Source organism: Channa argus, chromosome 8 (genome assembly GCF_033026475.1).
Source record: "Channa argus isolate prfri chromosome 8, Channa argus male v1.0, whole genome shotgun sequence".
Classification (NCBI taxonomy): domain Eukaryota; kingdom Metazoa; phylum Chordata; class Actinopteri; order Anabantiformes; family Channidae; genus Channa; species Channa argus.
Window position 1 is genome coordinate 15903767 of NC_090204.1, and position 12326 is coordinate 15916092.

The window sequence follows — 12326 nt, forward strand, 5'->3', positions numbered from 1 at the left end:
AGTGTAGTAACTTAGACTGTCACTGCTTCTTCCAGTGTTTCCTGTCACTTTCTGATAATAAAAGTGATAAAAAATTGTAAATTTTCACTTTAAACTATGGTCACTTGACACGATTGACATATTTCATTGACTTAGTAGATGTGAATGTCCTCCGCTGTTGGGTCCAGCTTCTTGTTTCACCTAAACACAAATTAATTTCTTAAAACTTCTCTCTGTAAAACAGCTGGTCTCTATTGTGACAAAAGTCAACAAGTGACTTAGTAATGAAAACACAACAAAATATATATATTTTTGCAGTAATTTTATCCATCTCTCCATTCATCCATTATCTTAACTGCTTACACTGTTTCGGTTTGCTGGAAGGGGAAGGGTACGTGCATGTCTTTGGACTGTGGGAGGAAACTGGAGTACCCAGAGGAAACCCATGGAAACTCCACACAAAAAGGCCACAGCCGGCAGTTAGATTCGAACTCTGGACCTTGAAGCTGTGAGGCACCAACGCTAACCCATCCACCACCGCTGCCCATAGTGGTTTTATAATAGAAATTATTTGTCTGCACTAAAACAAAATACTGTTTAACTGCTAAAATCAAAAGTTTTAAATCTTAAAAATATTAAATAATATCACTTTTGAGATACACAGTTTGTCTCTGTAGTGTCTAATTTAAGGTCTACAGCCTAGGATTCACATACATACAAATTAGAATATTATGTTTAGTTTGACATAAATATGTGTTTCAGAACAAAACTATGTCCTCAAGTTACTAAATATAAATACATTTTATTTGTATTTACATTTCCTAAGAATCTTTTAAGTTTACAACGTAAAAAAATAGGTACCACTAGTACATATATACAGAAGCAGCAGCAAAACACTGGAAATAAAATTCACTTAGTCTCAAACTGTGTTACCCTCTGAGACCTCACACCAGCGATAACATCTCTGAAATCAACTGGAACCAGACTATTAATGTTCTGAAGGAAGTTATTAATACTGGACAACCTCCAATTTCTTTTCTCTAACGGAAGACTGTGTTTACTTTAAAATGCAGAAAACATATTACAGATGTAGCAGGATAAACGTTAACTCTTGGGTGTATGGAAAAAGAAAAATTTAACTGATACCCGTGTCTTAAAATAGTAGATGATGAACAGTTTCAGACTGAAACTAATTATTACAGTTACTAGGAATCATTGCACTGTTACTGACATACGTCAGCAGACTTTTTTCAAGTTGACTAAGCATCACAATAAAAAAGTGAATTACCCATTATACTGCTCTTCTGAAATACGTGCACACATTCACTTGTCTGGTCTAGATCTCGTTCCTTGACTAACTGGGAAGCTTGGAGCAAAGGAAATAAAAAAAAATAATGATCTTCTTTCTTCTCTATCGCCTGCCTGATTCACTTCCCCCTCTCTTTAGCGCTGCTCTCTATGGGACTGTAACTGCAAGTTCCAAGAGTGAATGTGTATGGATGTGAAGCGGAGCGTTATTAATGAAGGACTGCTTGTTAAGAAAACCCTTTCCACAAAACAATTCAACACTGCCCAAGTACCATCAGCTGTATGGTATCTCTGGTGGGGTGGATCCTGGACAGAGCTGCCGTGCTGGGACAGGACAACACTCAGAGCTTAGGGAGGATGACAGGAAGTGGACACGACAGGCCAGATCATCCAGGAAATCCCTTTGTAGCTTTGTTATTGCTTGAGAAAGCACGACGGGCAGTGATTGCACACTGCAAAGGATGGAGTCCAGTTTCTCTTCCAGAGCTACAATCCTCCTGTCCAGTTCCTCACTTCGATGCTGCAGCTCCAATACCAAATCATACATCATGTTCTGGGTCTGAAAGCAGCAGGGAGGACAGTTCACACATCTGATTGTACAGCATGCTGTGCAATGAGATAACTCCCAATCTCAACATATCTTTAATAATAAATCAGGGCTACGAGTTAGGCCAACATTAAAACTTTGATGATATTTAATTGGAGTGTTTATATTGAGCTGTTATTGATGTGGGCCCAGAATGGTTCCATACAAAAACTCAATCAAATATGACATCTCACAGGGTGAAACTCCTAAATGTGAATCCTGAATTGGAAGTTAACACTAAAATATATCGTTAATCGTCAGAAAGTACAAAATTAGAGGAACATTTTCCTAAAATACAAGAAAAAAGCTTTTTTGGTAACATTTAAATTAGAGAGTTGATTTTGAATAATAAGCAGATAATTCAATTAAATAAAACTATGAAAGATACTACACACAAACCTTGGCCAGATCAGCGGCAGTATTGGCCTGGTCAGTGAGTTTCCTTTGCTCCATTTTGACTCTTCGTAGTCTGAGTTTTAAAAATCAGAAGCACAGTAAAATAACCACAAAGTACAGGGTGCCTCTGTAACCAAAGTCATTTGCATGTTATTTGCAATATAATGGAGATAGTAAATGGCTTCACTGTACTCCTTGGTCATGATATCTTTGTACATACTGGTGGATGGCTTGCAGGAATTTACGCTGATGGTGGCGCACTTTGGCATGGTCAATTTTCTTGACCAGCTTTGTGTTTTTGTAGATGAGCCACGTCTCCCTCAACACATTGGCCGCTGTGTTTTTCACCTTGGGGAGAACCATGATACAGATAAAACATTCTTTATGACATTAAATCTTACAAAAGTTAGATTTTTGCCTCAAACAAAAATCAATACACTTCCCTTGAGAGTAATCTTTTGTTAATATTCAAATAATCCTGAAAAAAATGTGCATGTGTAAGGTTAAACCTTTTTGTAGAGCTGTGTGTCCATCATGAAATTATGGACGTGCTTCTCGGCTCTGGTGAGTTCAGATTTTCTTGCAACAACAGCCACAACTAAAGCTGTGCAGCCTGCTCCCTAAGGAAAAAAGACAGTATTCAAAAACATTCACTAAGGTACTGTACAAATTTTTAATACTCATGCTTTAATGGTGCATTTTCATTTTAAGCTACTTTTACTCCACCACAATTCATAACAAAATTATGTACATTTATTTTTGCAATATTTATTTGGAATGTATTATTTTTATTAATTATCTTCTCCTTATTATTCTTATTATTATTATTACTATCAACCAGTACATAAGACTTTGAAGTTACTTCTACTTGCAGGGGTAGTGGTACTTGCTCTTTCACTTGAGTACTGATTATGTGTACTTCGACCACCTCTTTACCACCCCTACCAAGTCTTTATTATTGTTATAAAATTAAAAATGCACAAAATGTTGCCAAAAATGAACAAAACAATGCAAATCCAATCTTAGAGACAGCAGAGACAAATATATACTTTCATGTTAAGTGATGCAGAGGTGACAATACCACAATACTATACACACTTTTTTGTCAAGTATAAACATTTCATAATTTAAGAAAAGTATATAATTGGCCCAAGCCCGGTAGAAATTGGGGAGGGTTGCATCAGAAAAGGTCATCCAGCATAAATATCCGGCATCCGGCATTCAGCTTATCCCGTGGCAGATAAGCTGAAAGCCGGACAAACAAACAAACAAACAAATAAATAAATACATAAATAAATATAATTTTTCCTGTGATTCTTCCTTCGTATACATGTTGTATGTACTTTGTATACCTGTTGTATGTATAAATTAGTGGGTACACTAATTCTTAAATAGGTTCCCCTCCACTACATGTCTGCTTGTACTACATCAGTATGAATCTCACCATAATTCCTGTTAACAGGCAAACACCTTTTCCACAGTAGGTGTGAGGGACCATGTCTCCATAGCCAATGGACAAGAAGGTGATGGAGACCAACCACATTGCTCCAAGAAAGGTACTAGTTACCTCCTGTGCATCATGGTACCTGTTGCGACAAAACACTCAAATAAATGAAACAGAAATCTACTGATTATACTAAAGTCAAGCAAGTGGATAGAAAAGAAATGAAAGTGAGAAGCTGATACCTTTCACATACACGCACAGTCCAAGCTGCAATGATCCAACAGGACACACTGAAGACCAGCAGGACTGTGCCAGGGCAGATGGTCATCAGAGTTTTCATCACAAAACGAGTGTTAAAGTTGATTTTGTTCAGTGCCCCGATGCTGCGGGAGGAAGCGTCTGTGAACAGCTTGCTGTGGAGCAGCATGACCCGACCAATCAAATAGAGGCGCAGGAACATTGGTACAGAGAGGAGGATGTCAACATCGGCATCCGCTACAGATGTGGTGTAGCTGAAGGCCAGTCGAGCCGACCAGGTGAATACATACTGGCCTGGGATTGGATGGATTGCACACACCAGAAGCTCTAACATGACGAAAAGAATTCGTTCAAAGGTCATAGCTATTCGCCAGTCATCTGCTCCATTGTCCACCATGAAGAGCTGTAAAGAAGGGAAAATTGTTTTATTTCAAAGACTCATTAGATCATTAAATATTTCTCACTAATGAAACATAAGGTTATGAATTGACAAGTCTAGTACAAGTATAATAAAGTTTTTCATACATCTTACCCATCTAATCCAATGTGTCTGTTAGCTAAGGTTTCAATATAAATACTCTTTGATTCTATTTAGAGCCAAACTGTGAAATAATGTTTTGTTTTTTTTTGCCGTACAACCGAATTGTTCCTCTTAACAATTCAGTTTTAAAAGTTGTGAACTCAAAGTTCACTTATTTCTTTAGCTTTGGCTGAACCTTGCAGCCCCCACTCTCTGTCCATGCGTCTGAAGTCATCTATGTAGGGTATGTAAAGACATCTGAAAATGTTCTACTGGTTTTGGGATATGCCTAGTTGTTTCATGAATCGGCTAAAGTGATTTCTCTGTTTTTTCTGTACACAAGGAATAAAAATTCTTACACAAACCTGGATTTCCCTTGCATGGTACATCACAATGAGTCCAAGAAGAATAGCAGTAGAAAGAGTGATCATGCCCTTGAGTACAAATGAATATACGGAGTCCTGTAATAATGGAAATAAAACACAATCACAGTAGTTGTTGCTGTACTCTTCTCTGAAAAAATTGCATTTGAAGGGCACTGAAAGGCACCAAATCTAGTGACATAGTTGTTATGTTTGCATTGACGTTAGAGGGGGCCCCAATGGGACACGGTCACAAGTTTGACACGTGCGTTTCTGTGTCAGTAAACAGGAAACAACCACTATTCTTAGCTGCGCTGTTCTATGCACTAGAAACAAGCATGTTACGGAGAAGGTCTTGTGTCAGAACACACTATGGAACTTTTTTTGAGCCCTTTTTGTTAAATATTTTCTGCTTTATGAAGCACCTCCTGTACCTTGCTGTAAAACCCCTTCGACAGCTCGGTCTCAATCACCATGACCATTATGCCAAACATTCCACAGACCAAGGCGTAGTCGCTCAGTTGTTTGCGCTTCCCAAAGAGAGCTCTTCTCTGACCCAGCCTGTAGCTAATGTCTTTGGTCTTCTTCTGTGGTACGCTGCCCTCCTCCCTCGTCTGGTTCTCACTGTTGGCCTTACTGGAGTCTTCTCTGATGACTTTGGAGAATGCATCCTCGAGGATGGCACTGTGAAGAAGCTGAAGAGGCTGCTGACTTGAGTGAAGATCTGCAAGACTGGACCTTAAAGTGCTGCTCAGCGGCCGCACTGCATCCCCGTTGATGATGTCACTACTTTCTGAGGTGTCCAGTGGTTGAGGAGTGTGACTGGGGAGGGACACTTTTGATTCACTAAGTTGTGAAGAGCTTGTCTGGAGAAAACAGGAAATAGAGGGCACACACAGTAATTAACCAGACAAAGTGGTGTATATATAGTACATATGAACATTTCTTTTGGCTTTAAACTCACGGGGTTAGGTGATCAGGACTAAGAAGTCAAACAAAATTCCTGTACCTGACTTAGTTGCTGTCGTGCCCTCTCCTCAGCTAAATCCTGGTTCTCTAGTGAACTGAACTGGCTGGTGGAGAAGAACTGCATGCTTTTGTTACTAGCTGGTGTTGGTGACCTCTTCACCTGTGGAGTACTGGTCAGAGGGTTGTAGGGGAGATTACAGCGCAGTAAGACAGAGGAATCGCCACATGACTTGCAGCTTTGATTAGTAGCTCGTGAGCAGTGAGAGTCTTGCTTTTGACGCTGCTGAACTAAAAGTGGTTCCTTACCAAAAAGCTCTCTCCAGTCTGCACTGAGAGCAGGCTGACTCTTAGCACACTCAACAGAGTTTAAAGGAATGTTGAACAAATTTGGGCTGGTTGCTTGGCTGCTGTCTTTGAGTTTAAAATGATTGCAAGGTTGGTGCTGCAAAAGCTCCCTTCGACCTTCTTGGCCACTGCACTGACCCATAAAATTATCCCGTGGATGGCTTGTTGCAGGTTTCATAAGATCCCTTTGGTTTGGTTGGTGTGGTAGGACTTGGCAAGTGGTCGAAACTTTGGTGCTTTGAGAGGAAACCTGAGAGTGTGGTGAAGATGAAAGGCTCTTCTTTTTTGTAGCTCTGGAGTGGCAGTCTTGGACGCTGGCCTCTTTTGGTTGTGGTTGAAAAGCAGAAGAGTCTAAATGCTGGTGTGGATCAGGACAGAAACAACCACATCTGTCATTGTGGTTTGGATGTTCCACACTGGTCCCAGCTCTCTCTGCTGAGGGTGAATCATCCACTGTGCTGCTAACCTGGCCACAAAGCAGCAGCCAGTCCTGATCACTCAGCTGCGATAAGGTTAGATTTTGGGTTTTCAGTGGTGACATCTGGGCTGAAAATCTTTGAGGACTGATTCCATTTGATCCTTTGTGGGGTGAAGATGGAACACAAAGCAGGCTCGACTCCTGTGGTGATGATGATTCAACTGAAGTATGCTTCCCGTCAGAGGTCAGAGGGGGGGGACCTCCTGAAGTACAGTGCTCATGGTTGCCGTCATGGAAGACTTCGCCTGTTGAGTCAAGACGTCTTGTTGCGTTTGTGGGTTTTACCAGAATCAGCCTCATGGTATCACTGCTGAGCTGAAATGAAATCACAATCAGGATAATTTTTACACATGAGAAAATACCAAGTAACAAAAATACCAAAGTAAATTCAGATCAGGATAATAATGATCACACAGCAGCCATCAACAATGACTCTTCTTTCAGAAAGAAAATTAGCATATTAAGTTGTGCTCTCAGGCAACAAACAAATGTCATTTTCCTTTATAAAGTGGTATTTCTATGTATTCTTTTAAAATAATGCTCTCAGCTTAATGTGAAAAAAAGTAAATCAAAACTAGCAGTTTTCATTGATAATTTATGGTCTCTATGGTATTTATTCAAAGATAAATGTTTTGTTAATCTCATTTGAGTGTTCAGCTGGTAATGAATGTGAAACATTCTGTCAAAAGCAGATGTGCCCCCCCAACCCTTTTTTTTGTTAGTCTATACGTCGCATAGAAATCACAAAAGCTCAGAAAATTATACAGCTTTACAAATGAGTCAAATATTTGAAAAAAGAAAATACACAATTTATAATAACCTAATACTAAAGTTTTTAGGGGCTAAATATTATTTTGTGTCATTTTAATCTCTCATCTTGAATCAAATTCACTTTATAAACATTAATTTCAAAATTATACATAAACAGATTTACAGTGAAGAGCCCAGTCAGTGATGATCATTCAACCACAGACCCAAAAAATGTCCACTTGTTTTTAGAAAAATAAACATTTAGCCTTTCATTTTTATAAACATGTTATCCATATGCTATGTAAATGAGGACTGAACGACTGAATGCCGCAAACAAAAATGCATGTAATATTAGTAAACAGGTGAGTGCAAAACAAATTATTCCAAACAGTTTTTGTCTTTGGACTTTAACAGTTGGAGTGATTTATTACTATCCTTAAAATAAAAAGAATATATGAAGAATATCTTATATGCACAGGTGATCTTACCTTTTTCTTTTGATTGTTATTTTCTCCAAACTTGTAGAAGCAGCTTACAAAAGTGAAATTCTCCTGGGTTGTCAGAACAGAAGTGCAGAGACGTGCAGCAGAGTGGGTGGTAGACAGCGGCTTGCCTCCTCCCAGTACTAACACTTGATAAAGGAGCTTTGGAGATGCTTTCCTTTGAAAGTAATGATTAGGATTCAACATGAAGAAGAAAAGGGCAGCAGCAGCTGGCCTGGTAAAGGGTTGCAATGCAAATGCAGTGGGAGTGGGAGGGTGCAGCAACAGGTTAGGACACAGAAAAACAAAAACCTGCGACATCAGACCAGCATGTTAATACAGAACATCACACATTTAGGCTCAAAGAAATCCCTATAAATTGGGAGTGGATTGATTGGTTGCTGTGAAAAGGGAAAGGACTTTGTTGCTTTCAATGCAAAGTGGAAAATAAAAGGTCAGTTGAACTTGTCATAGAAGCTTTGTGGTTCAAAGGCCTTCACCGGTCTCTTATCTCCTCCGCCACAGGAGCCAGACTGGACAAAAGTCTCCCATTTTTAAATCTGGTTGTAAATGAATCAAGTCGGCGAGCGCAAGGCCTCATCAGATGTTTCCTACAAAATCTAACAAATTCAGTATATATGTAGGAGCGTATTTGGAAATAACTTTATAAAGACAAACACTCAAAAACACCACTGCTGATTTAAAAATGAGCTATGAGAAGTGCATGTCCTCAGATGTTTAAAATCAACATTCAGGTGACAGGAATGGTGTTGTCTTCTTAACCAAAGACATGTTACCAACTCCAGTGGGTCTTCATGGCTTTCAATGCAAAGTGTGCACTATTTAGCTAAATCTAATCTATGTCTAATTTTGTATTTAAAATCCATCAATCATTATGGTTGCTCTGAATATTTTAATTGATTTCAGGGCTGTGGAGGATCAGACAAACCAATAGAGCCTGCAGTGTGCTGCCTCAGCAGCTCAGTACATAAATGTTGCTTCGCCCGAAAAAAACCTTTGTGATCATTAGTAGCAAATGAGTAACTAATGACTGCTCACAGCAGCTGTATAAATAATAATCTAACTTAATAGCCACATCTATTACTAAAGTTGTGCTTTAGTCAAAGACTTTATTCAGGGAATGTTCGGATACATGAAACAATAAGGAAGCCTATCCCAAGAAGTTAATTTTGTTGTTGCAGTTTACATATACTGTAAGATGCTTTAATTAGCTACATCCAGAGACATTTCCAAAATAGATCTTTTTCAGGACCGCATTTTTAAAAAAATTGGTGAACAGAATGCTGCATCTATGCATGCTTCAGCATGAGCCCACAATCCAGTCAGCGCCAGCACAGTCCTGACTGTTTGGATTATAACTCAATTGTATTCTGTAATCAGCAGTTAGCACCCACTTTATTTTCACCACCCCACCAATTTCGTTTAAGAGACAAGGAGTTCAAAGTCAGAGGTGGTGACAGGCCAAAGGGTTTTATCAAGTAGATAAGGGGGGCAAGTCAGCTACAGTTTAAGTTGTACATTTTCCTTTTTCTTTTATTATGAAAAATTGCAGCACCTTGTGGAGGGGAAGCATCAGGTAAGTACTTTGTCGTATCATATCGTAAGCACAAGCTGAACCACCCTGATTGTTACTATTGCAGGGAATGACGTAACAGTAGCAACTCCAGCATGATCAATTCACTTTTTATGTTTGCTGCATTTAACAAACTCTCCTCCAGAAAAATGTGGGTCCTGGTTAGTTAGCTAAAAGACGTGACAACAAAGTATTTTTTTAAACAAGATGCAAGGCTGCACAATTATAAGATACGTAATCATTACACCACCCCTGTATTTTTTTTAAATGGTTCGGCATTGCTGTTGTACGAAATGAGTACAATGCATCATGAAGCTATCTTGATACAAAACACACACCATATTTCTTTATACAAGACTATTAATTCACTCAGCAGTGGTTTCAGTGTTTTTCTGCTATTTAACCTAAATAACGCCCCTCCAAAAAACTGATTAATGCCTTGCCAAAGAAACAAAAAACTAAAATGATCTTTCTTCTGTAATAAAAAGTAAACTTTGGGCAATGTAATTTCATCTTTTTTCCTGAATATGTTATGCATAACAGCAGCAGTTGACATCATTGTTTGGCATCATTTATGTGCTGCCTAACACAAAGGGAGAAGCAACAAGTGATGATGATTAAACGGGAAACTTTAATAAGTTACTCTCAAAACATCTGGCTTCCCACTGTCCCGTTAGTGCTAGAAAAAGGGAAATAATTAAACTTATTAGAGGCTGAAATGCCTCATTAGAGGCCATGTGCACAGAGATGATTATCAGCTGTGATCTTACCAGGCGAAAATAAGCTTTTCTTTGATAGTGAATCAAACAATGAAATAGAGTCTTCTGACACTGGAGAGATTGTTTCTGGGCAGGTAGTAATAAAGCGCTCATCAACAATACTCATTTTTACATTAAATTAATTTCCAATGGAACTCTCCAAGTGCATAGGCAGACAGTTTTCAAATACGGTTATGGGGTAATGAGTGCCTTCACTTTGAGTTGTAAGAGCCAAAGCGTTGGTTCAACGGGTTCTCTGGTGACTTCATCCATTCCTTCTTCAACTGTTGCTTTAACTGTGACAACCTCATGTTGGGATTCTCCATTTTTAGGCGAGGCATGGTAACTTCCTCATATGCAGCAAATGCTGCTTTCATCCTCCGCTCTGGGTGACGGTCAAGATCTTCAGGCCCCATGCTTAGAGAGTGAAAAAAAAATGTTTTTAAGCCTTGCAATTGAGAAAACAGAACGTGAAACCATGCAAACAGAGGATAAATAGTACCTAAGCACAGCTATAGCATCTTCTATTGTTCTGGCCTCAACAGTTCCTTCTTCAGGGACAATTCTGTTCACATTCTCCTCTAATGGAGTCTCCAGATGACTCTTTTCTGTGGGAAGTAATATAATTTCAAACACAACAAACCTAGTGCCAATGGTAAAGAAAATGTATTAGTTTGATAACTGAAACATGCTACTGCTGTTTAATTTTATCCTTTAACATGTGCCACCTAAGCTTTACCTTTGAGCTGGCACTCTTGTTGTTGCTGCTCATTCTGAAGAAGCTCCTCAATTTGGGCACGAGTCACTTTTCCACCAGATGCAGCCTCCTTCTGGGCTTTGCCTTTAAGCCTGGCATTCTCCTCATCTAGAAGTCGCTGGTTTTCCTTTTTCCTCTCCAGGAGTTCTAGCCTCTTCTTCTCCTTGTCATCCTTTAAAAGCAGAAAATAGTTTCATCTGACCTGCAGCCGATCAAAAACCTAACCTATTTGTATTCTGTTGCATTAACTTCTTTGTTAAATCAAAGATGTTGTAATAATTTATGTTCAATTCAAAGGCGAGCCAAATAAAATTAATATTTACAATAAAACAATGAAAAAAAACAGCAAAACTTTAGAATATAAAATGACACTTGGCTGGAGAGAAACCTCACCTTTCTCTGCCCCTTTTTGAGTACATGTTTGTCAGTTTCCTGCCAGAGAGCATCCTCTTCCTCTTGCTTCTTGCGGGCATCGGCCACAGCCTTGGCCTCAGCCTTGCGTGCTCTGGCTGTGGCCGCCTTGGAGTTCTCACCCTGAAACTTCTTTGGCATCTCAACAGCTGCTCTTCAGCTGAGAGAATCAAAGACAAGAAGCTAATGAAGAGTGTTCAAAGATATTCTTCAAGACTAATTTTTTCGATAGGGTTCAGCTTTACAAATCATTTAATTTAACCAAGCTGAATATCTGCAGTGAAGCAAAAATTTGTTGTGGCTATGATTTTTTAAACCTATATTAGGTATGTTAGGAAAAATATTAATCTTGCAGCATTAATACCATAGGTAATGTACAACTGTGCTGTTCATTTGGTAGTAATAAGGTCTATCCCCTCCTCCTCTTACATTTTATATAACGTGTGAATAAAGTAACGCAAATAAACTGTTTCTGCTGCATAGGGACCATAATTAATACCATAATTAAGCATCCGCTTGAAAACAGAGCGCCTGATTAACGAAGAAAATGCGAAAAGGAAGGTAGCTTAACCGTGAGTATTAAACGGATTCTTTTAAAATAACATTAGATGAACCATAACAGTTTTGCTTGACAGTGTAGACAGTTAGCTTTAGCTAGTTTATGTTAAGTTGATAAGCAAGACTGGTTTGCTTGTAACCGAGCTGGCTATGTCTTATGTAACTTTCCCGAATTTCAGCTAACATGATAATGGTCACATAACACACATATTTAAGTAAAGACATGGTTTCGTACCAGTATGAGAAGGAAAACGAGTCGTAACAAAACGACAGTGAACTGTCTCGAAGAGGCATCTGCCACCTCCTCCCCCTGTAACCTGCGCGCACTCTGATGACGTAGTTGCTCCCATTGCAACCACAATGCAGCGCTC

At 39.0% G+C, this 12326-nt stretch overlaps 2 protein-coding genes across 4 annotated transcripts; both read right to left on the reverse strand.

The window, feature by feature from the left end:
- Nucleotides 1-1325: 1325 nt before the first annotated feature.
- kcnn1b (potassium intermediate/small conductance calcium-activated channel, subfamily N, member 1b) lies at nt 1326-9933 on the reverse strand. Of its 3 annotated transcripts, none has more exons than XM_067513302.1 (10): nt 7884-9933; nt 5863-6960; nt 5288-5719; nt 4857-4952; nt 3956-4374; nt 3714-3855; nt 2779-2889; nt 2490-2617; nt 2273-2342; nt 1326-1846 (listed from the first exon to the last, which is right to left on the reverse strand). In XM_067513302.1, exons 1-10 carry the CDS (start codon nt 8196-8198, stop codon nt 1562-1564), a joined length of 3096 nt encoding a protein of 1031 aa, XP_067369403.1. In that variant the 5' UTR covers nt 8199-9933; the 3' UTR covers nt 1326-1561. The 3 variants fall into 3 exon arrangements, with proteins under 3 accessions (XP_067369403.1, XP_067369402.1, XP_067369404.1); XM_067513301.1 differs by having other exon boundaries at nt 4851-4952; XM_067513303.1 differs by lacking the exon at nt 4857-4952.
- A 149-nt stretch (nt 9934-10082) lies between these two features.
- ccdc124 (coiled-coil domain containing 124) lies at nt 10083-12306 on the reverse strand. The gene is made up of 5 exons (XM_067513304.1): nt 12191-12306; nt 11380-11557; nt 10969-11158; nt 10732-10837; nt 10083-10646 (listed from the first exon to the last, which is right to left on the reverse strand). Exons 2-5 carry the CDS (start codon nt 11536-11538, stop codon nt 10442-10444), a joined length of 660 nt encoding a protein of 219 aa, XP_067369405.1. The 5' UTR covers nt 11539-11557; nt 12191-12306; the 3' UTR covers nt 10083-10441.
- Between the last annotated feature and the right edge of the window lie 20 nt (nt 12307-12326).

Bases quoted from the DNA above. Each gene is read 5' to 3' on its own strand.
- kcnn1b (XM_067513301.1), bottom strand. From the start codon at position 8,198: ATGTCGCAGGTTTTTGTTTTTCTGTGTCCTAACCTGTTGCTGCACCCT. The intron at 4,953-5,287 runs GTACAGGAGGTG...CCATTATTACAG, and splicing joins CGAAGGGGTTTTACAGCAAG to GACTCCGTATATTCATTTGT. The intron at 2,343-2,489 runs GTATGTACAAAG...TTTAAAACTCAG, and splicing joins TTCCTGCAAGCCATCCACCA to ACTACGAAGAGTCAAAATGG.
- ccdc124 (XM_067513304.1), bottom strand. From the start codon at position 11,538: ATGCCAAAGAAGTTTCAGGGTGAGAACTCCAAGGCGGCCACAGCCAGA. The intron at 11,159-11,379 runs GTGAGGTTTCTC...CTGCTTTTAAAG, and splicing joins TCAAAAAGGGGCAGAGAAAG to GATGACAAGGAGAAGAAGAG. The intron at 10,838-10,968 runs GTAAAGCTTAGG...TACTTCCCACAG, and splicing joins ACAAGAGTGCCAGCTCAAAG to AAAAGAGTCATCTGGAGACT.